The following is a 21,618-nucleotide window of genomic DNA, read 5'->3' as shown; positions in this document are numbered from 1 at the left end:
TGTACAGGTCAGCTCAGTAAAAACGTCTGTTACATTAGGGATTCTGCAGTGAGCAGGCTCAGCCTCTGGGGGGCAGTGATGCACTTTAACGCGGCGCAGTTGCTGCCGATTCAGACCCGCAGAAGAAGAAGGCGACGGAGAGACAAGAGGAAGAAAATGACAGGGCGCGCAAAAAGAAAACCCAAATCCATTCAGGTAATATTATATTGTTTTGACCCTCTCTGTTGGGATGAGGAAACGTCCGCTTGCAAGGTGTTTTTACCAGTCAAGAAGATGTGCAGCGTGTGTTTATAATGGCGTCTAAGCAACTTGAGTCTAACGCTATGGGCAGAACTGTTGGGCACGCTGTGTGAGCAGCAGCGGTCAGACGACAACATGGCAGCAGAACTGCTGCCTGGTAACGTTACCGCAGAGCCGATATTCGGTGATGTTCACAGTTAGCTAAGTTAAACAGCCATTTAACGTTATAATATAGTGTTTCGACGTTGGTTGTATTTCACAAGTCAGCAGCGCTGAGATACGGACACTAGCAGTATTTAGCTAGGTGGCTAACATTTGTAGGCAAGTCTGGTGTAGAAAAAAAGGTGCGTGTTGATTTGATTCGTGGTTTGATCTAACAAAGGCCATAAATCAGTGTCCTCAGTGCTAACATTGATTAGCAAAGCTTTCGCGCAGCTCTCAGATTACGATCCTCACCTTGTATAAGAGGATCTCCAAATGAGACGTTCTCGGTCCCTTTAACATTCCTCTGACGGGTATTGACGTTAGGTGCAAAGCTTTGAACACAACTCCACTATAAGTGCTAGTGTGGGCGTATGCATTAAGCAATACGATCACAAGAAGCCTATAATAAGAAATATCTTCATGAGGGATAATTTTTGTTACAACTAACGTAAGAATGAGTCGATTCGTGTTGATGGTCATTTTATTAGTTTTAGTTTATGATGCTGTTGACTTTGATTGTGCGACACTGAAAGGTGTTTATTTTCTTTCTTTCTTTTTTTTTTTTTACAAAACGTATAGATTTGTTAATTAAAACAGTCACATGCTCAGTTATCAACACTAACATGTCCTAAATCATCATCAAAATAATGGAGGGGAAAAGTAAATGTATTCAGGTGTGAACCCTCTAAGGGTATCGTTAATGCTCCTACCCCAACAGAAACTGTTGTTGTGTAAGATGTTCACACACACACACACACACACACACACAAATGGAAGTTCAGTATCGCAGTTCAGATGCATAGATACACACCCATACTTTAAAAGAATGTCCCAATTTAGGATCAGTAAGGTGCATCTTTGCATCTATCTATCTAATTAAAATGGAATATAAAAGGTAAGGAATAACAAATCCTTCATAGGTATATATCAGACCTATGATGGGTTTGTTTTGTTGATCTTAGCGTCTGCCCATCTTTTAAAATCATTATCCTGTACAGCTGGAGGGAAATCTGTGTTAGTCATATTCATTTATTCTTAATCCTAAATGTTTTCCATTGGGCTTTACTCAGGAATAGTACTGTTGAGAGATGACCTTTGGATATTGAATTTTGCTCAATCTGTCTATCTTGTCTCAACATCTTAAAGTCACCAAGCCCCTCAGGTGAGCTGTCCAATAGTAGTTGCTTTAGTTATGTAGACTGAGTCCTCCTCTGTTTTGAGATCATATTAGCCTTCTAAATTTTATCCTTGGATATTTTTTTTGTGTCACATGTATTCACTTTTAAGCTTGTCTAACATTTTAAATATGGATCCAGGTACAGAAATTGGCAAGGAGTGAAATGAGAAAAGCGATATGGGTAAAATTCAAGTTAATGCAAGTGTTTTTAAGCTCACCATATATGTAATGAGGCAGTTCTTCCCATGTGTCTATATCTGATTTAATTGGCAACATTCATTTATTGTAGTGTGACTGGTACAAATGGGACACTATTGGGGTTAAAAAAACAACCGGGTATATGAGTCCCCTGTGATCCTTGTCTAATTGTGTTGGCTTAAGTCCTGTTATCTTCCTAATAAAATGTGTTTCTGATTTTTAAACTATTCTCATTGATATAAATGGGTTGGAGGACAGACTTTTAGAAAGACCTACATATACCCAATAACATTAACCCAATGCAGTTTATTGTTAGGCTGTTGTATTAAAAAACATTCATTGTAGTCTAGTATACCAAATAAAACTGGCAACTCAGTTGTTTTTTTCTTCGATACATTTCTTTAGGAGTCAGCTACAGGCAATGGGGAGTTGAAGAAAGCCTGTATTGATGAATCCATAGCCATGCCGCTGTCAGAGGTGGATTCAGAGCAAAGAGAAGAGGTGGCGCAACTGTACAAGCTTCAAATGCCAGAAGATCTGTACCACTTCTGGGACTTCTGCAAGGAGCTTTGTCCTGACAGTCCCCGTGGTATGCTCTTCACACCAACAGTGTATCTCGTTATGTGAATGCTGATAGGATAGAAGGTGCATCTGACATTTAATCAATTTTTTGTCTGTAGGCGTTGAGAAAACTGGATGAACCATGAGACTCCTTATAAAACATACACAGAACCAGCCCAATACCTGTTGACACAAGTGTCTTTGTTCGATGATGCCTTTATATTTGCCAGTTTTTCATTGAGAAGCATTGGGTATAAGTGCTGCCTGTCCATAATAGTCTAAATAAGAGGACAGCTACTAATAGTCTTTAATCATTTAATCTATTAAGAGTCAGAACATTTCAGCAATCCCTCATTACAATTTGCACGTCCCAAAGAGACATCTGAAAACTGATGATTTTGTGTGACCCACAGTCAGACAGTCCAAGTGTATTAATGAAAAATTGAAATCTCAACATGTGACATACAGAAACCAGAAACCTTTAATTTGCAGAGATTATTTTGATCCAACAATAATTTCCACTTCTCAGGCATGTGCTGGATATTCTCTGTCTTTCTCTCATATGACTTATTTCCTGTTCACATATTTAACTGGATAAGTTGTGTTGTTCAAGTCCATACCAAGGTAATGGGGCGCTACTTGAAGAATATGGTTTCTTGAACATTTCTTTGCGTTTTCTTCGGTTTTGTTCATTCTATTTTATTTTTCCACTAAAACCTAGAACAAATAATAGCATATATAAATTCAAGATATATCAATGTAAACATCAAAACTCTCCATTAAAGCCTAGTTTGCAGCAAATGCACTGAAGCACTTTGATGTCTGTATGTCAATCGACCTCTGTATCAGTATATTATTTTTATTTATCCTAATCTATACAGGTGCGCTGAAAGACACTCTGGGTTTGCAGCTGGTTGGTCCCTTTGACATCCTGGCAGGAGCCCATAAAAACTCCAAGAACCCTCAGCCTAACTTCCACCTTCACTGGAGGTATTTATACGACCCACCGGAGTTTCAGACCATCCTTCGGGGGAGTGAAGACAGTCAGCATCACATTGGCTACTACAGGTAGAAAACACACAGCTTGGTCTGTGAAACAATGCTTGAACCTTTTTTCTCTCTAGGTGAAGAAATAAAATATCTGCAGCTTGCATCTAGCTAGGGAGGGGCTGATGCTATAGAAGCAGCGGTAACTATCTGCATAAGAATTATTAGTTCTGATTTATGTAATTTTATTGTTCCCCAAATCCACCAGAGACACTCCGGACTCCCTTCCTGTGTTTGTTGGAGAAAATGAAGCCAAGAAAGGCTGCACTATCACACAGATGGGGGACAATGTGTTTGCTGCTGTCCTGTGAGTACTAACCACCACATATTCACCATACAGAGACATTTTCTATACTAGTGATCAGATTTAGCTGCCTGGTTAAGAAAGTTTAAATTGCACAATGAGTAAAAAATGTTGAATGTATACCGCAGAATATGATCTGTATGAGTCATTAGAGAAATAGAGAGCATTTGCCTTGTGTGTGTGCCTTTGTCTTCATGCTACTGAATAAGACTTTTGTTTTTTCACACTGTCTTTCTCCTTCCATGCATCTCATCGTACCCACTGTTGATCCCTTTGTTCCCTCTTTCATCAGCCTGTATCTGTTGAAGAGGAGGAAAGAGAGGGGCAGCAAGAAAGAAGGGGGAGATGCTTTGGAGACCTTGGAGACAAAGCTGAGGGACAGAGCAGAGACTCTGGGCTTGTCTTTAGAGCAGAAGACCAAAGGCATGAAGCAGAGGGACAAGAAGGTAACTTACAAAGTGATTCTGTCTTCTACCTTGTAAATTTAAACTACTGCAGTGTTTTAATCCAATGTACAGTTATGTTTACCACATTATAAAAGTGAAAAGACCCTCCACTTTATACCTCTAGAAATTATAATATCCATTGACATGCTTCTTGGGTGATCCAATCACAAGTGGACAGCTCTATGTCAGTCTGTTCACACCTGGATTAGAATCGAGCCATTTCGTTGTCAGTGTGAGTTTGTTGGGATCCTTTTAACAGCTGCTGCTGTGATAGCTCATGCTAGCCACGGAGATGTTGAACTGACCCTTTGCCGGAAGGAGAGCAGCTCTGGAGATGGACCTTCAGCTTTGTGTCTGTGTAACTGCATTAACACAAAGTTTTCTTATCTGGTGGGACTTCAAATAAGCAATGACGTCAGCTGAGTAGTTGGTCCTTCACTGTGCCCCAGGACACAATCGCATACACATTTCTGAAAGAATGTAGCTATATGTGGCCCAGACCACCTCCGAATGTGGTCCTAGCAATCGGATATCAAGAAGCATTGAGGATGCGTTTAGTGCATTCACACATGTACTTAGAGCTGTCCACCTGTTGGTCTGACCAGGACTCATGTTAATACCAGGTGTAAAGAGGGCCTATATTGGTTTTAATGTACAGTCACAGTGGATTAAAAAAAAACTGTTTGAGATATGCTGTTAAAAATGTGGGTATATCATTACAAAGTGGTTGCAGTCATGTATACAAAACAAAAAATATGTTTGACCAAAGTGTTGTGTTCCAAGTTGAAACTAGCAGGTAATCCCTTACCCTCTCACACCATAGGTGGTCACCAAGACGTTCCACAGTGCCGGCATCGTTGTACCTGTAGACAAGAATGATGTAGGATACAGAGAACTACCAGAAACAGACGGTGAGCTTAAATACTGTATATATAGTTATTCTCTTTGACCAGGTATGTAACCAATGGGTGATTACTTGATATTTATTTTGTCCCTCCTCCATATCTAGCTGGTCTCAAGAAGATCCTCAAGGCAATTGCTGAAGCCCGGAATGATGAAGAGCGCGTCAAAGCCTTTGGACCTCTCCAGGAGATGATCACGTTTGTTCAGTTTGCCAACGACGAGTGTGACTATGGCATGGGTTATGAGCTAGGAATGGACCTCTTCTGTTACGGATCCCATGTGAGTCTCATGAAATAGTGTCTCTCTGCTTCCTGACCATCCTCTTAAATGTACTGCATGAAACCAGATATTCAGAAAACAGAGAAATGGTTCCTTTCCTGTATGCCAATGCCTGTTTTGGTAAATGAATCTCTTCCCAGATTGTTTGTAGCATTTTCAGTCCTGCACAGTGCGTCCTCAGTGTCATTAGATGCACTTGGGTTTGCAGGAGTAAAGTTAAAACAGTCAACACAAACGCCTGCCAAATAGCTTTTTTTAGGGGTCGGCACCCCTCCAGTGAGTCACAGAATGAATCTGAGTGTAGCAAAGTGGGATTTAATAGGATATGACAGACAGAAAAACACATTTCTGCCACACAAATTTGTTTTCATTTGTGGGATTTAAAAGCCCAAAGGTTATGGAAGCAATGCTTTAGGCCATTTAAATGCCTGAATGTTGCAAATCCATTTAGACTGTAGTAGGAAGAAACAAATTATTAATCTTTGGTTTCCTTGGTTGGTCTCTCCGCAGTATTTCCACAAGGTTATCAGGCAACTTCTGCCCATGGCCTACAACCTCCTGAAAAGAAACTTGTTTGGGGAAATTGTAGAGGCCCATCTCTCCAGCCGCAGCCATGACGACCTGGACCAACTCTCCGCACATTAAAAAAGACTCAGAAGTACATACCAGCTCTAGCTCTTATAAGCTTTCCCCACCATGTGTCCTTGTCTTCTGTTGTTTGTCACTGTTAATGTTTCTTGGTGGTTTTGGTGCTGCTGTCATTGATTGGAACCAGTTCAATGATAATCTTGTTTGTAAAAGGTAGATGTCTAATAAAGTATTTTTATATATTTACCAGTTTGATTGCTGTGTTCAAGGTGGATACTGTAGCTTTTAATTTTACATGTCATTATTAGATTATCATGGCAGAATTTTTTGCTTCGGCCCCTGCCGTGATAGGTAAACCTATACAGCATGGCTTGTGTTTTGGGTGTAATACCATGCAGTAGAAACAGAGGGCAGTGTTGCATATACAACTATACATAAAGCAGCATCACATGTGCTTGTGAAACACATCTCTACTATAAAGGTTCAGGTCATCAGCTCCTATAGTTAAGATGAATTCAGTAGTCAGTGAGCAATCATTTGCACTGATCTGGGTAAAAGCTGAGAAGTTAGGTTTTTTTTTTAGCGTTTTATTTTAAATGAAAGTAGGTTGTCTTTAACCACCATGTAACATTTCATCCAACAACTAACGTCAAAGGATGTAACTTTAAAATAATTCACTCAGGTTATGTCTGATCACCTACCCTTACTTCAGTAATCTCAACCAACCAAGTCGCCCACATGTTAATGACTGTGACTCTTGAGATGTCATGTATTCAGTCATTACTTTAAACTGGTTTCTTGTTATATAGTACTTAAATAAGAACTGTTACTACAGGGTCTTGCTGTATGAAATTGAAGGAAACTGCAATTAACATAATTAGCAATGAGTTGCTGCATACAGGAAACATTAAGATAACCCTCATGAGCATGGCCTATGATGAATGTGACTCATGAGCACAGTTGTCGGTCTGAAGATTGAACTTTCTCATTAAGGCAGTCACATTCAACTTGCTTTGCACTATAGCGGCCACTTTTGCAAAATGACAGCAGGCCAGGAGCCGGTTCATAAACAAACATTAATGATATTTATCAGATAGAATAAATAAACGAAGACAATCCAGTCGCAGCAGACCCACACAGGTCTTTTGGGGCTCAGCCCAGATCTGTGTTGGGGGTCCAGGGGATCCTGCCTTAGCACTTTTTTTTAACAATCTCTTTTAATGATTTTTTTATGCACTCTGGCACCTTATTTACAACCAGTACACAAAGAATCCAGGCCACCCTGCACCATATAGCGACCAGGGTTGACCAGATAAATTGAGTATCAGTGCACTAAGGTATGCTGTTGTTTAGTCCAGTTGTTTTGAATGCACCACTAAGCCTATTTATTTATTTTAGTAGCTTAGCTTATGGCCCTAAGTAATTTCATGCAGAATATGAACACGCTTCCAGTCATTTCCATGTATTGTAAAATTGCACATTTACTTTTATGCCTATTTTTTCTGTAGTTATGACTTGCGTATGATATATTTCTTTTTTAAATGCAATAATTGTAAGCCTCTGGTACCGTAGTTTAACATCTCCTCTCTGGCCACACTGCTGGGGTTTTAGGGCATGACCAACAAAACCCTGTGCTGTGATAAAGTCTCTGCAACCTATGCTCCTGAACTAACCATTAAAATGCATATGTCTATTTTGACAAAGTTTCTCTGGACTAGTGTAAAGATGACTAAAACCTGAGTGATAGGCTTTATGTCCACAGTGATTGCTTTCTGTTGCTACTTTCTAAAGCTACATTTCAAATAAGGCTTCAGCACTTAGTCTGTACTATACTCAATGATTTGGTCACATGTTCATTAACTTAACTCACGTGTTTTGGATGCTTGCTGATACAGATTGGGTGATCTTACACAAGACCTAAGGTAGTAGCCTACATGTCCAAAATCAAACCATTACAGTGGCAGAGGGCCCAAGTTGTCAGTGCTGATGGGGCCAAAAACGAAGAAAGTGCTTTAAGGCCATAGGAAGTCTAACTTTGTGCACTAAATCTTAAAAAAAGGAACAGTGCCTGTTGAAATTAGCAGTCATGAATTCAGATTTACCTCCAGGGTCTAATGCGGGGCAGGGGAACACCTCTGCAAAGTCAGTCTCTTCAATACATGTTTCATACATGTGCTTTTTGAAAAACATAGATAAATGCAAAATAAGTTATTGAACAGTAAACATTTCCTTATTCCCACATTTTCATCTTTTATTTTTTACATTTAAAGAAGGTAATTAAATAATATCTGACTTGGAACAATATGATTCTACCCAGTCTCACTTTAGAGACTGAAGCCTGGCACGTTTTTTGTCTGTTTAACACGGTTTCTAACCCCTCCTTCTCCTCCACGCCCTCCTCCACCCAAGGCTTGCCTGGTTTTCAAATGTCTCCATCCTTATTGATTTTTCCCTGTCAACCCCCATTAAATTTGTAGCTCAGTGAGGACACACAGGCCAAGGAGGGGGCGTAAGACTGCTAAAGAGGGAGCTCACATTATGTAAGCCCACCCCAGTGTACCTGGGCTTCGATGATTTTTTATTGGTGTAAGCAGTCTTACAGTTTTCATTTAATCGTGGGACATCATGAGCTCACTGTTAACTTAGTGCTGCTGCAGGAGCGCTGAGGGGTGGGGGACACAAAAAGCAAAACAGGAGCGCACTGCTGCTTCGCGGTGCGTTCACGTTCCACTGGTTATTCATGGGATAGTCACAAAATGTATTATTATAGGTCTGATTTTTATTGTAGGGATCAAGTGGAGCAGAGCTGTTTGTCACTGTGGTAATAAGATATTAGTAAAACCTGTTATGGCAGTGTAATAACTATTTTAAATGGTGTAGTATGTTAATAACAAATAGCCTACTATTAAACACAAACAAAGAGTGTAATTACTCTAATTAGTCATTGTAGATTGTAGACCCAACGCGGTAGTTTACATCCATTTAATACTGCTCCTCTCGTCCCTTACAGATCGTATTTTTGCAACTGGAGTGTCAGAAAATGACAGTGTTTCCGACTGATCTTTCTAATTAAGGTGCGTTTGCGAAGCTTCCGACTGTCCTTGAAGGCAGCATTGATCCTGCGGAGTTTCGGGGAAGCGCATCTGAGGCGCGTTCACGTCTCCACACACATACACACACGCGCGCAGGCTACAGCAACACACGGGGAGCATCCCTGAACGGAGGGAGCGCTCTTTTCGGGTTGACAGTCTGGAAGAATCACTGTCTTACATTTTGTCACGTTTCATAACAGACTGTGTGTGACGCCGCAGAATGATCCCGGGCCCTGCCGAGCCTTGTGGATTCTGAGGCCCCGCACAGAGATCCACCTTGCACCGGCAAAAAAAAGAGGACCCTGACTGACCGCGTCGCCTCCAGCAGCAGCAGCAGCAGCAGGCAGCCCGAGTCAGAATGTCAAGTAGCCCTGAAGGAAGCCTCTCCAGGGGCGGCGGCTCCGACCGTGACTTGAAAATGGCCTCTTCGAACAGCACGTCCCCTGAGGGTGGACCTCCACCACCGCTGCACCAGAACCGTATACGGCAGGTGGGTGTCCGTCCGCAGCCTACTCTTCTGCATTGACCGGCCCAGTCAGCCGTGTAACGAGCAGCCCGAACCGCTGCTGATGGGTGCGTTCAGGGAGAGCAGTCAAAGGCGTTGCCGTGCTTTGCAACATCGATGCTGGTTATCTGACAGATTCTCTCAGATGTTGCATAGATTGTGTTTAAATTAGCTGCTAATAGGAGCAAGCTTCTCTGCGGAGAAAATGCCATCTGTTTTGATAACAGACTTAGAGGCAGAGGAGTGTGGTGATACCAGATAGGCCAACAGAGCCAGTTGTTACGGCCGTCAAAATAAACACCACCAGACTTGCACTGACTTCACTAGTCACTAGTACAGGCTGCAGCGAGGAGCGTTTACAACTTCACGTACACCACTGGAGGTTTACTGTTTACATGGAGCATATTTACTGGTCCTTGAGTTGTGTCCATTTACCCTTCTACCCAAACATGACATATTGCAAGTAGGCTAGTTGTGATACTAGGCTGCTGTGGATTTTAGTGGGCGTACTGTGTCTAACATTGGTAGTTTTTAGCCTTCTATCTGAGATGCACAAGCTGACATATTTACACACACTGTGTATAAAGTCTGCTTGTTTGTGGTTCTCTTTAGGAATAATGCCTTGATGGGTAAAGTGTGTGTGTGTGCTTCCACTATGAGCTCTCTCAAGCCACTCATGGGCTTGGTTGGTTTGCCAGTAGGTATTTCTGACCTTGTGTGGACTGAAATTCTGGTGTTACTATGCAGCTTCCTCCTCTCCTCTCCTCTCCTCTCCACAAAACAACTTCATCACATGTCAGACCTATTTTATTCATATCTATGAGTCTGTTTATGTCGTAAATGCATCGGCTTAAACAAGAAAAACAATGTTCAGCGTTACTATCTAGATCCGATCATGTAATGTGTGTGTTTGTGTATTCAGTGAAAGTGAGTCAGGAGATGGTAGATGGTTGTTTCCTGTCTCAGTGCACTCTCTCAGCCTAATGTGATTTCAGTAATGGACTGTAGTGCCACATATACACACACAAGTACACACGCGCATAGACACACACTTTAGTGTCTTCTTTCTGGGTGGGGCCGTTGATGCTCACATACTTGGATGCAATTAGGAGTTACTGTGTTATTAGCATTGAGAAATCCAAAGCGACTCTGCTCAAACAGGTGTTGGTGCGTTCGCGATTAAGTAAACACAATTACAGTTGTACTTCAGCTTAAAGTCATTCTGTTTACCAATTAAAGAGGTTCATTCTCTACCTGAACATACATCAATGTCCCATGAAAGGCACATGAGAATAAATGTCTTCCTTTTGATCCACAGTAAAGGCTTAGAGATGTTTTGGAAAGTTCAGGGTTCAAATTTGTTAAGGTAGCACACTAGCTTAAGTGCCGGGATGGTGCAGGGGAGTAATCATTTACCACTGCAGAGATCCATGCTTAGTCTCTAGCAGCAGTGCCTCCAATAGGCCCTATTGATCGATCACAAGTGGCAGTGGTGATGAATGATCATGTCCTTGTCGCGGCACCAGAGAGTCTTACTGGTTGATCTGTCTGTGGTTTGTCCTTTTGACTTCAGCTGCCTCTGTTAGGTAGAATTTGAGATTGGAAGGCAAAAGTACTAAAATACCAAAAAATGTCACTCTGATTTCCAAAACTGCCTTTTGATTATACCATTATTTAAAGGTTCATTACACCCACCAGAAGCTTGAAGTTGGGTGAGAATATGCTGGGAATTATGTGAGGTCACTAATGTCAATGTACCATCATAGGTTACCAGTCGCTGAAGAACAGTGCCAGGATTTCAAGCCAGTGAGATATGTTTGATTAAAAGCGTCACAACTCCCGCGAAATGACCCGTTTTGCTATCGGAATTTGATCCATTTAGTCTGATAACCTTTCTAAAGTCTAGAAGAGCAGCACAAATAAATAATTTATCCCCATTCAAGTTAGTGGAGGGCTAAACTGGAAATTAGTCACCAGATCGGCAGCAGACACTTGACTGGCGAAAGTCTCTGGTGCGCTTGTTCTGTGGGCCCAACAATATAATAATTATAATAATAATAATTTTATAATTTTATACCTGTGAAGTCAAACTTTTATTTGGCTTTAAGCACGACTAAGCAACTTTTATAGGGCGTGGCCATGCATGAGCAACTGCAGGTGAGGTGTGAATGCCTGCCAAGGTAATATTCGTGCTGAATGTGGGCAGTGCCTGATGTGACGAACGTGGAAAGCTAACTAACCGTAGCTAGCTTGCTAAGAAATGCAGTGAAATATAATGTTATTGGTACATTTTCCATTTTCTTACAATCCATGCCTGCCCCTGACTGACTGCCAGCCAGGCAGCATCTCTCATGTGGGGCAGTTTGCATTTTTTGTGGCCAATACAAAATATGAGCTGGTCAGACACAGCAACAATCAATGTCCTCTTTCACACATACTTCCTTGCTACTGGTTGAGGCTGTGACTTCACCAGTCAAAGTTCACCAAAGTTGAACTCTCCACAATGTGAAGATATAGGTTTGCTTTGCTGCCAGAAGCGAATGTTTCATTTGCCCCTCTGTTTGCATTGAATGGAAGTGAACCATAGCCGAATATTTGCTGGTGTTAATTTTGCTTACGTGTGACTGTGCCCTAAGTTGTTCCTCATTAATAGGCGCAATGAATGAATGAATGAGGACAATGCCCATCAAGCACAGTTGGTCCATGCCCTCACAGTCCTGACAAGAGATCTAATCAGGCCAGATAAGTGAAAACACCTGTATGAGCAGACCATTTTTTAGTTTTGTTGTGGCTCTTTTTTGGCGACTTAAGGGGCAGAAGAACTTCAAAGCTGCCACAACACTGACATATTGGCTAGGGATGTCTCGATCCAGCTTTTTCACTTCCGATCCGATACCGATATTACAGCCTTGAGTTTTGGCCGATACTGATACCGATCCGATCCAAGCGCATATTATACATATTCACTTATTTTGTTGTCAGTCATGTTAGAAAAGGTTTGATCAAGCGATATTAATCTAACAAGAATAACTACTTAATCGGGTTAGTTAGAATGATCCACAACAGTTGGTATGAGAAACTGACCTGTTTATTGTTAACAGGGTTAAATAAACAAACTTTAAATTTGAACATTAACATTAAATAAAAAATATAGCTGGTTTGCTTTGGCTGCTTTGGCCCCTTAATTAATAGAAAATAGATCAACACAAGAAATCTTTAAAATGTCTAACATTGAAATTAAAATAGCAGCAAGACTCCACACACTTGTGCTTTGGCCCCCTAATAAATAAAAAATAGATTAACACCACAAAGCATTGTTGACATTTAACAAACAATGCAACCTTTCCTTTTCAGTTATTTTAGTAGTGTTTTTGTAGTCCATCCAATTTCACTAATTGTGCCCAAAACAATGCCATCAGTGCTTTTTACTTAAACAGTAAGAGTGTAAACCAAATAAAAATATCAAAAAACCAGAGCAGAAAACAAATAGTCAGTTAACTAAGTTGACCGCTACTCTTCCTATCCTCCGTGTGTGTGTCTGCCGTCTGCATGCTGGCCTGGTGGATTGATAGTAAGAGCTGGAGCAGATCACTGGAATGGACTGCTTGACTCGCGGAGCGCTGGGCTGGCCGGAAAACCTGGAGCGGATTCCGTGAAAAACTGGATCGGAGTTCTTGGATCGGCATGTTTCCATGCAGTCTGATCCGATGCCGATGCCCGTTTTTTGCTAGTATCGGCGGCCGATACCGATCCGAATATCGGATCGGGACATCCCTAATATTGGCGTATTAAGTTTTTTTTTGGCTAACACGTTAGCAGACATTTGACTTTTTACAAACACAGTAGAGCAACATTAGCATTCACTTGGAGTCTGTTTCTAGCTTCCTGACAAATATGGGTCTAATATTTATTTTCCTTTTAGCTCTAGTTTGGGTCTCCTCCAGCTCCTGTGGAAAAATATCTGTATTGTTTTCTTGTAATGTTTGACTTTCTTTGCCAGCTATAGCTGCTAATTTGTCTCTGTGCAGTTTGGTGCTGGGGACGTAGCATACAGTGGTTTTATTAGTGCTTTATTGTTGAAAACATGTCATGCTGCTGTTCAAATTAGGGTTGATGAAACCAGTGAAGTAAATTTGCGTGCTGGAGGTTAAAACCTCAGTAATGAGCTAAGAGAGCTTTAAAGAGCCGTAGAGTTGGGTAATGGTAGCTGTTGTATTCCAAACGTTCCATTATATCGACCTTCTTCTGAGTGTGTAGCTGCATCCAGGCCCTTAGATTGTTTGGATTCTATTTGTTGGATACAATAGAACATGTCAGCAGAAATGTCTCTCCAGAAACAGTAATCTGGTTTCTAAGGCTAATCCGCAGACCTTGCTATTTTCTACTTTCTCTTACCTTTGACAGAAAATACCTTTACAATAAATATTGTCAACACCAGTGTTTTTAAATTACAAAACAGGACACTTTCTAGATAGAGATATTGTTGTTGAGTTTTCCTATAGAGGTTAAGTAAGGTTAAGATTTTGGGGGGAACTGATTCTATATGCTGGTAAAGGCTCTGTGGTAGAGTCAGAAAACACGAATTGTTGGCAAAGGAAACTTCAAATGGAGTATAAAACTCAGCAATAACAGATCTACGCATGTGAGGCAAAAAGAGAAACTGACAGAGGGACACAGTGTGATGTGAGGCTCTTACTTGCAGATCTAAAAATACTGCCCGTCTCTCGTGTGATTGTCCTGGAGAAAAATAGCTTCTTCTGAGCCAAGTGGCTGTGTGTCCGCGTCTCTGTGCTCACTGAGCCTGTGTCACTGGGTATTTACGCTCTGCTCCGGGCTGGTGCTGAGTGATTGCCTCCCCGCAGTCTGCTTTCTCCTCTATTTGAACAATACACAGACTGCGTCATAATTTGTCAACACTCTGCCTGTGCCGGTCCACTTTCCTGTGGTGGAATAGTGGATACTTATAGAGCTCAGTTTGCAGAGATCAATTCAGGACTGGATTTTATGTCCACTGCAGTCTGATGTCAGTAATTGAAATCTTTGAACCTCCAGGCTTCAGTAGAGAGAGACATGCTGGTTACTTTTAGATGTAAGCTGTCAGATATAAGTATGAATCCTGCAGAACATAAGAATAAAAATCATTTTTAAAATCTCCAAACACAAATGTCAGTGTTTTACATGTTCTGGTGTTATATCTAGACATGACTTGTGTTAGGACATGACAGTTTGACCTTTTTCAAGCTTTATGGGAAGATTTCTTTTCAAGTGAATTTACTGAATTATCCCCTCTTCCCATTCATTTTACAGCTCTTCCTGCATTCCTTCCCCACTTGCTTTTCAGCTCACCATCCATCTATCCTCCTTGAGAGCCTCACTTCCTCTCACTGCCTTAAAATGGGGCTTTGACTCTTTACCCTAGTTGGCTGTTATTCTTGTTCATCTCTCATTTCCCTCCAAAATACCCCCCTCCCTCTCTCTTCACCTTGTCTGCCCCACACTCCTCCCCACCACTGGTCCCTACACCAAGATCCTGATGTGCCAGGGAGGTCAGATTTCACCGCAGCCTTTGACATTTTCTTCTCTCTCTCTTTTCTGCATCTCTCTTTCTGTGTCTCCTCTGCCTCTCTGTGTCCGCCTGCCTATCCGTCTATCTCTGTTTCTCCACTGGGAGTGGTGTGATGGGATTCTGCAGGAAGGGAGTCCTAATGGAGCCATGGCCTTCATTACATTACCTCTGAACAACTACAGCCACGCACACACACACACACACACACACACACACACACACACACACACACACACACCCATACACACTGACAGTCATAGCTGTCTTCCAATGCATGATGTCCAATGGTTTGACCAATTGGGGTCTCTGTGGGTGCCGTTATACAGGGTGTATGTACATGTACAATCACCCAAACACACCCACATACATAGAGCATTACATAGCTGTATTTACCAGAGCTGTTAGAGCACTTGTCTGGTTATAAGTGCTTACACAGAGACCTGTGAATGACCGCACGTCAACCCCTCCAGTACCTCCTACTGATGGTTACCAAAAGCCATTAAGAATTAATCATTGTTTCCTGTGAAATACCTGCTTGGTACTGCTTTATTGTTTATTGTAGTTAGGCATGATTTAGCAAAATATGTCCGTCCAGTACACTGGCCCACTCTGTACTAGAAACATCATCATCAGAAACACTTGATTGTCAGTAGATGGCGTCATGCCACAATGTCCCAAAGTGCAGTTCTGACAAAACAAAACCCATTCAGTTACATTTGTTGGTATGCACTCTTTGTTTTTGATATTATGTCATCTTTCAATGGAACTTTAAGTGTTGCCATGTTTTATCTAACCAGCACTCCAAAAGCCAAAGATATACAACTGGTGTAATGGTATAACTTAAATAATTAGTTGATTATTCAAACTGTTTGTTTTTTTCAAATATTGACGGAATACTTGCATAATCATTAAAGCATTATTGTTATTTTCTTAAGGGCCGCAACTAATGATTATTTTCAGTATTGATTAATCTGCAGTTTTTTTTGCAAGTAAGCAGTTATTCGATTTGTCTGTAAATTGTTTGTTAAGTGTCTTATTTTGTTCCATCAACAGTTCAGAACTCAAATATATTGGATTTATAGTGATATAAAACAGAAAGAAACAGCAAATATTAAAAGGACAGTAACCCCCAAAATGAAAATATATATTTTTCCTCCTACCTGTTCTGTAGTGCTATTTATCAGTCTAGATTGTTTTGGTGTTAGTTGCAGAGTGTTGGAGATATTGGCCATATAGATGTCTGCCATCTCTCAAATCTGATGGAACTAGATGACGCCTGGCATGTGGTGTTCAAAGCGCCAAAAAACACATTTGAAAAACTCAACAGCAACGTCTCTTTCCAGAAATCATGATCTGGTTACTCAAAATAATCTACAGACCTTATTGTGAGCAGTTTCATGTAGGAACTTTTTTCATTCTACCTGCCAACCGAATCACCACGCCGGAGGAAGTGTTATCAGATCATTGCAGCTCCAATCTTATGTCAGTTTTTCTGAACCGTGTCTACTGTAGTGTACAAAGCTGACCTGAAGAATTGACACAGAAATACTCATATCCCACTTGGGTAAAGTCACCTCAGAGAGTGACCATATTTGGCATCAGGCCTTCAAATACCAAGGAGCCACTTTGTCGGCCACCTCTGATGCAATATACATGCAACAAGTATGAGTTTCCATACCGTGTAACAGTGATAGGGTGGTGAGAAAGCATTGGTATTCCTGTCACAGATCCAAAATCTATATGGACCATCAGTATGTCTATATTTGGGTGCAAACAGCTCCTGACACTGTATACTGGACTGCCCGTCTTGGCTGTCTTGGTACCTCATAACTAGTTAGGGTGGCCTAGTTATATCTGACACCATCTCCCCTACTGCCCCATTTTACCCTGATGGATGTTTGAAGGGCAGAGATAGCATCACTTGATGAGTCATAGTTCGTCATCTCTGTGAAAGCTTGTTCATCGAAAGAGCACAGACAAAGTCAAAAAGGGACAGATTATTGAAATGCGTCCTAAGAAAGGAAGGATGATGTAGGATTTTGTATCCTTTGCCAGTCATGCTCTACAAAGGGCAGGTGTTTTTGGATTGGGGGGAGTAGGAGGCATTTAGACGTTAATTATTCATTATGGCCTTATAACTCTGTTTCCCGTCAGGAAGAGGGAGAGAGAGCAGGGCGCGGTTGGTGATCAATGGACTTCTCAGAAGCTCAGCTCAACCACCTTCAACGTAAATCCGCTGTCTCTCTTTCTCTATAGCTCTCGTCAGCTCCTTCCTAACATTTCTCCTCTCCTTCTCCCTCTCTCTCCCCTGCCTCTCACCATGTTTGAGTTGGGTAAGTGACGGTTTTCTCACAGGAAAACACATCAAAGCTTTTCGCTGTGTTGTTGAGAATAGCAGGGCTCACAGCGCTGCACGTAGACAGAGACAAACAGACCCAAACACACATATATGCCTGCAAGCGGGAGACTGCTTTTGCCACATGCTGAGGAAGATGCTGTGATGCAATTTTTAACTCTTGCAGTTGGAGAATTAGAAGAGTGAGGTTAGTTCAGACCACCTTCATGCCTTCTTTATGCCCAAACAATAATCTAGATCTGGAGTTTCTGTTACTTTTATTGTGTTATCATGTTTTGTTTTAGCCCAAAACTAAAAATTGTGACTCCTAATGAAATATTTTCAATGTTATTTTTAGTCTGGATTATTTTCTCTCTCACACACACACATACAGTGTTATACTGTGTCTGTCTGTCTGACTAATTGTCTGCCCGGTTATTTCTCTCTCTCTGCGTCTGACAGCATCACTCAGCATTCCCGGTATGACTGTGTGCCGCTGCGAATTTTAGGTCACACGCTTCATTATTCATCATACATTCAACTTGGAGGTGAAATCCGTTTCTGCCTCAATACCCTTTGTCATCTGACGCTGGATGAGATCAGCCGTCAGTTGGAAATACATTCTCCCAACATTTTTAGCAATGCTAGCACACAAAGAGTGGGTCAGGGACAGGGTGGTTAAACAAAAACTGTTTTTCTCTGGTACTGCAAATGCATGCACTGTTTGAGTGGCTCTCTGTGATGTGGTCTGGAGATGAAGCAGATACGTTCTACACATATGGACAGTTTGCTTTTGTTCACAGTATCTGATTCTTTGCTCAGTTCAGTTTTGTTTCATTTTCAGACACAATGTGCTTAAAAAACAAGTCAATTTGGAGTTTTTGGCAAGAAATCTGTAACTCCTACATAATTTTATTTGTTCTTACAATTCCAGCTCAGTGGGTATCTGAGTACTTTGTGTTGTAGCCCACTGTTCTGAACTCATAGCCTGCACATCTGCCAGATCCTGTGGCCTGAAAAACTGCTCCTCCGAACCAGTAACTTACAGGCTTCTTCACACACTTCCTACAATCTGAGGTCCATAACTCCCTGATACCATGGTATTGATATTAGGGTTGGGTAATATGGAGAAAGTCAAATACCATGATATTAATTGACTAAATACCTTAACATATTGTAAGGTTGACTATTGGTGGTTTCACAAAATATTTACACAATGAGACTTTTAATACATAATCATCAGTAATGGGGATATAATGACCTAGTGGGTAAAGGCAGATAACAGAACAGCTAGAACAGTCTGGTGAGTTCAGAAGGTTTCATCACTTTACTGTAATGCAGCCTTTAAAACCAGAAAAATACAACATTTATGATATTACAATATCCAAAAATCTAAGACAGTATCTAGTTTTATATTACGGTATCAATATAAAATTGATATACTGCCCAGCCCTAGTTGATATTACTGAGCATTAATAGCATCTGCAGTGGGATGCCAGTTTGATGGAAATATTTGTTTTCCAGTGGCTTCTAGGTCTTTCTCTCATCTCATTAACAGAAATGGCAAACTGACGTCATGTGTCCTCAAGGGACTTGGGCAGTGCTTCAAAGAGGAAAGAAAAGAGAATGCTGTAAATTAGCATGACGGCCACTTCCAAGGCAGCGGGTATCACAGCAACCCTCCTGTATCACAGACAGAAGGGCAGTGGATATTGGTCATGGATTTTACTGACTCAGCTTTTAGATATTTCACCTCATAAACCTGGCGTCAGATGCAGGAAGTAAATAATAAATAATGAATTTATGAATTCTTACTCTGCTTTTTTGGATTCTTCTAGAATTTTTCCTCACAGTTTGCTTTGACAGAAGGACGTTGAAGACTGTGGTGTAATATAGCAAAAACCAAGAGCTGCAAGCAATCAGTTAATGTGGTACTGTCTGCCTGTACGGCTGCTGCCTGTAGAAGTGGGAGGGTCGTTAATATTGTATCGACACTGAAGGATGATTAGAGCAAGTCATGTTCCTGGTAAATCAGCAAAGTCACGAATCAGATGTTTCTATTTGTGTGTTGGCTGGTGTGTAGACATGGTACTACTTCAGTTACAGCAGGGTGTGGTCGTCTTGACTTTCTCTCCCTCCAGTCGTCTTACTCTCTGGGCATATCATGTGACTGTATCAAGGTTATATGTCCCATCTACAGTGCGTCTCTCTATTCCCTCTCTTCTCATTCCAGCCCACCCCCCCACCCCACACACACACCACCATCACTGATGTCTTGGTGTCATTACGCACCATATTTGGGTGTGGTCCGATCTGGATTCTTAGCTGTCTGCTTCGTCCTCTCGCAATCAGATTTGACTCTGTGTGATTTGGTTCTGTGAGAGAGACAGAGACAGAGAGAGAGATGTATGTTGTATACTTTATGGCTCTGACCTTTCTTAAGCAGTAAAAGAGGCTGCAAAATGACTTGACATTTAAATCATATCTGTGAACCAATCCATTACTGTCTCTGCTCTGTATTTTGTTCACTCTTCACAAGCAAGGCAGATATGGTGTATAAACTATCAATTTAGACATTACGAATATTTACACTAGCCTGCCTATACAGTGGCACCATCAACATCATACAGTGCAAAATCAGTTGTTTTTTTAACTGGCATTTTAGCACACACTCACCTTGTACATGAAGAACCTTTTCAACAGGAAACTGCATTTATTAGAATTTGAGATACAGTTTTTGGAATCAGGCAGGTAGTTGTGTATGTTTTCTCATGTTACAGTCATGTGATGCAGGGTTCAGCTGCAGTTTAGAATCATAGGGAAAGGATGAGCATGCATGTGTGTGTGTTTGTGTGTGTGTGTGCTACATAGTGAGGACTGAAGCACGTTTTTAACCAACAGCGTAAGGACATTTTTGGAAAGTGAGGACATTTTGGCCGGTCCTCACTTCTTCAAAGGCCTGCTTGAGGTTCAAGACTTGGTTTTAAGGTTCAGGTTACAGTTAGGTTTAGGTTAGGGTTTGGGTAAGGGTTGGTGTTGGACATGTAGCATGTAGTTGTGATGGTTAAGGTTAGGGTAAAGGCCCAGACACACCAAATTGATGTCAAGGAGCTAGTGGCAACAAAAGCCGACTTTGGCAGACCAGCAGACAGTGGCAGTCTGTGTTCGTCATTTAAAAGGGGAAACCGGAAGATGGTCTTAAGATAAGATACAGGGTGTCCACGGGGTCTTAAAAAGTATTAAAAGTTGATAAATCAAATGTCGGAAAATTAAGGCCCTTAAAAAGTATTAAAAAGTCTTAATCGCGATTTTATGAAGTATTAAATTTTCTTGGCATTCAAGCTTTGACAAAAAGTATCCATGAATGTATAATTTATTTTCCTACTCGCGACTATTACAAACAACAATGTGTAGGTAGGCACATTCGGACTGCCGCTCGGGGCCATGCGACATGGTGCGACAGCGCACGTCCAGGCACCAAACAGAGGAGCAAAAGACAATAAAAAATCCTTCTCATCTTATCTGAGTTCTGTTGTATGTTTGTGCTCCGTAGATTTAATTGCAAACTACAACTGTTAAAGTTAAAGATGCGTTGCTGCTAATGACAGCTTGAAGTGGCGATGAGGTCTCAAGGTTTTTTTGGAAGGTCTTGAAAAAGTGTTACTAAAAAGGTATTGAAATTAACCTCAGGATTTCTGCGTATATACACTTAAGTGCGATCTAAGTGCAGGTGCAGATGCAAGTTAGCCAGTTAGCACATTCACAACATAATCCAATGTTGAAAGACCAAAGCATTCTTACTGTGTGCCAATGAACAATAACACATCACGAAATGCTTCTGCTAAAGAGCTCAATCAATAAAGAAAAATAATCTTGGCGTATATAAAACGTTTGCTTTACTCCCTCTGGACTTTAGCTGTTTGTTTTGCTCCACCATTGCTGATGCCGGTTCGACATGCTGAATCAGCCCAAAAAAAAAAGTCGACGGGGGGTTGACGAGGGGCAACAGTACGGGACACACCGCGCCAACCATGGACGTCGGAACTATTTTCTGAGAGGGGGGGCAGGATTTTTGTTGGGAGGGACGGGGGAAGCACGCACACTTATCAATGATTAAGGATTTGATTTGAAGTTATTTTATAATAACATGCAGTTATAAGAGAACTAGAATGG

The 21,618-nt window shown here is 41.3% G+C and overlaps 2 protein-coding genes across 2 annotated transcripts in view; both read left to right on the top strand.

Annotated features, from left to right (window-relative positions):
• The first annotated feature begins 76 nt into the window (after positions 1–76).
• Positions 77–6,196, top strand: LOC126390934 (histone PARylation factor 1). Its single transcript, XM_050045457.1, has 8 exons — positions 77–195; positions 2,225–2,408; positions 3,262–3,448; positions 3,636–3,734; positions 4,024–4,177; positions 5,001–5,088; positions 5,187–5,359; positions 5,870–6,196. Exons 1-8 carry the CDS (start codon positions 79–81, stop codon positions 6,002–6,004), a joined length of 1,137 nt encoding a protein of 378 aa, XP_049901414.1. The 5' UTR covers positions 77–78; the 3' UTR covers positions 6,005–6,196.
• Positions 6,197–9,145: 2,949 nt separating this feature from the next.
• Positions 9,146–21,618, top strand: part of LOC126390887 (ankyrin-2-like) — a 56,451-nt gene continuing 43,978 nt past the window's right edge. The window contains exon 1 of the mRNA XM_050045382.1: positions 9,146–9,529. Coding sequence (XP_049901339.1) covers positions 9,398–9,529 — 132 coding nt within the window. The 5' untranslated portion in view covers positions 9,146–9,397. The remainder of the gene's footprint in view (positions 9,530–21,618) is intronic.

Source organism: Epinephelus moara, chromosome 5 (assembly GCF_006386435.1).
Source record: "Epinephelus moara isolate mb chromosome 5, YSFRI_EMoa_1.0, whole genome shotgun sequence".
Lineage (NCBI taxonomy): Eukaryota > Metazoa > Chordata > Actinopteri > Perciformes > Serranidae > Epinephelus > Epinephelus moara.
This window is presented reverse-complemented; position numbering and strand designations above follow the sequence as displayed.

Bases quoted from the DNA above. Each gene is read 5' to 3' on its own strand.
- LOC126390934 (XM_050045457.1), top strand. From the start codon at position 79: ATGCACTTTAACGCGGCGCAGTTGCTGCCGATTCAGACCCGCAGAAGA. The intron at 3,449-3,635 runs GTAGAAAACACA...CAAATCCACCAG, and splicing joins CATCACATTGGCTACTACAG to AGACACTCCGGACTCCCTTC. The intron at 4,178-5,000 runs GTAACTTACAAA...CTCACACCATAG, and splicing joins TGAAGCAGAGGGACAAGAAG to GTGGTCACCAAGACGTTCCA.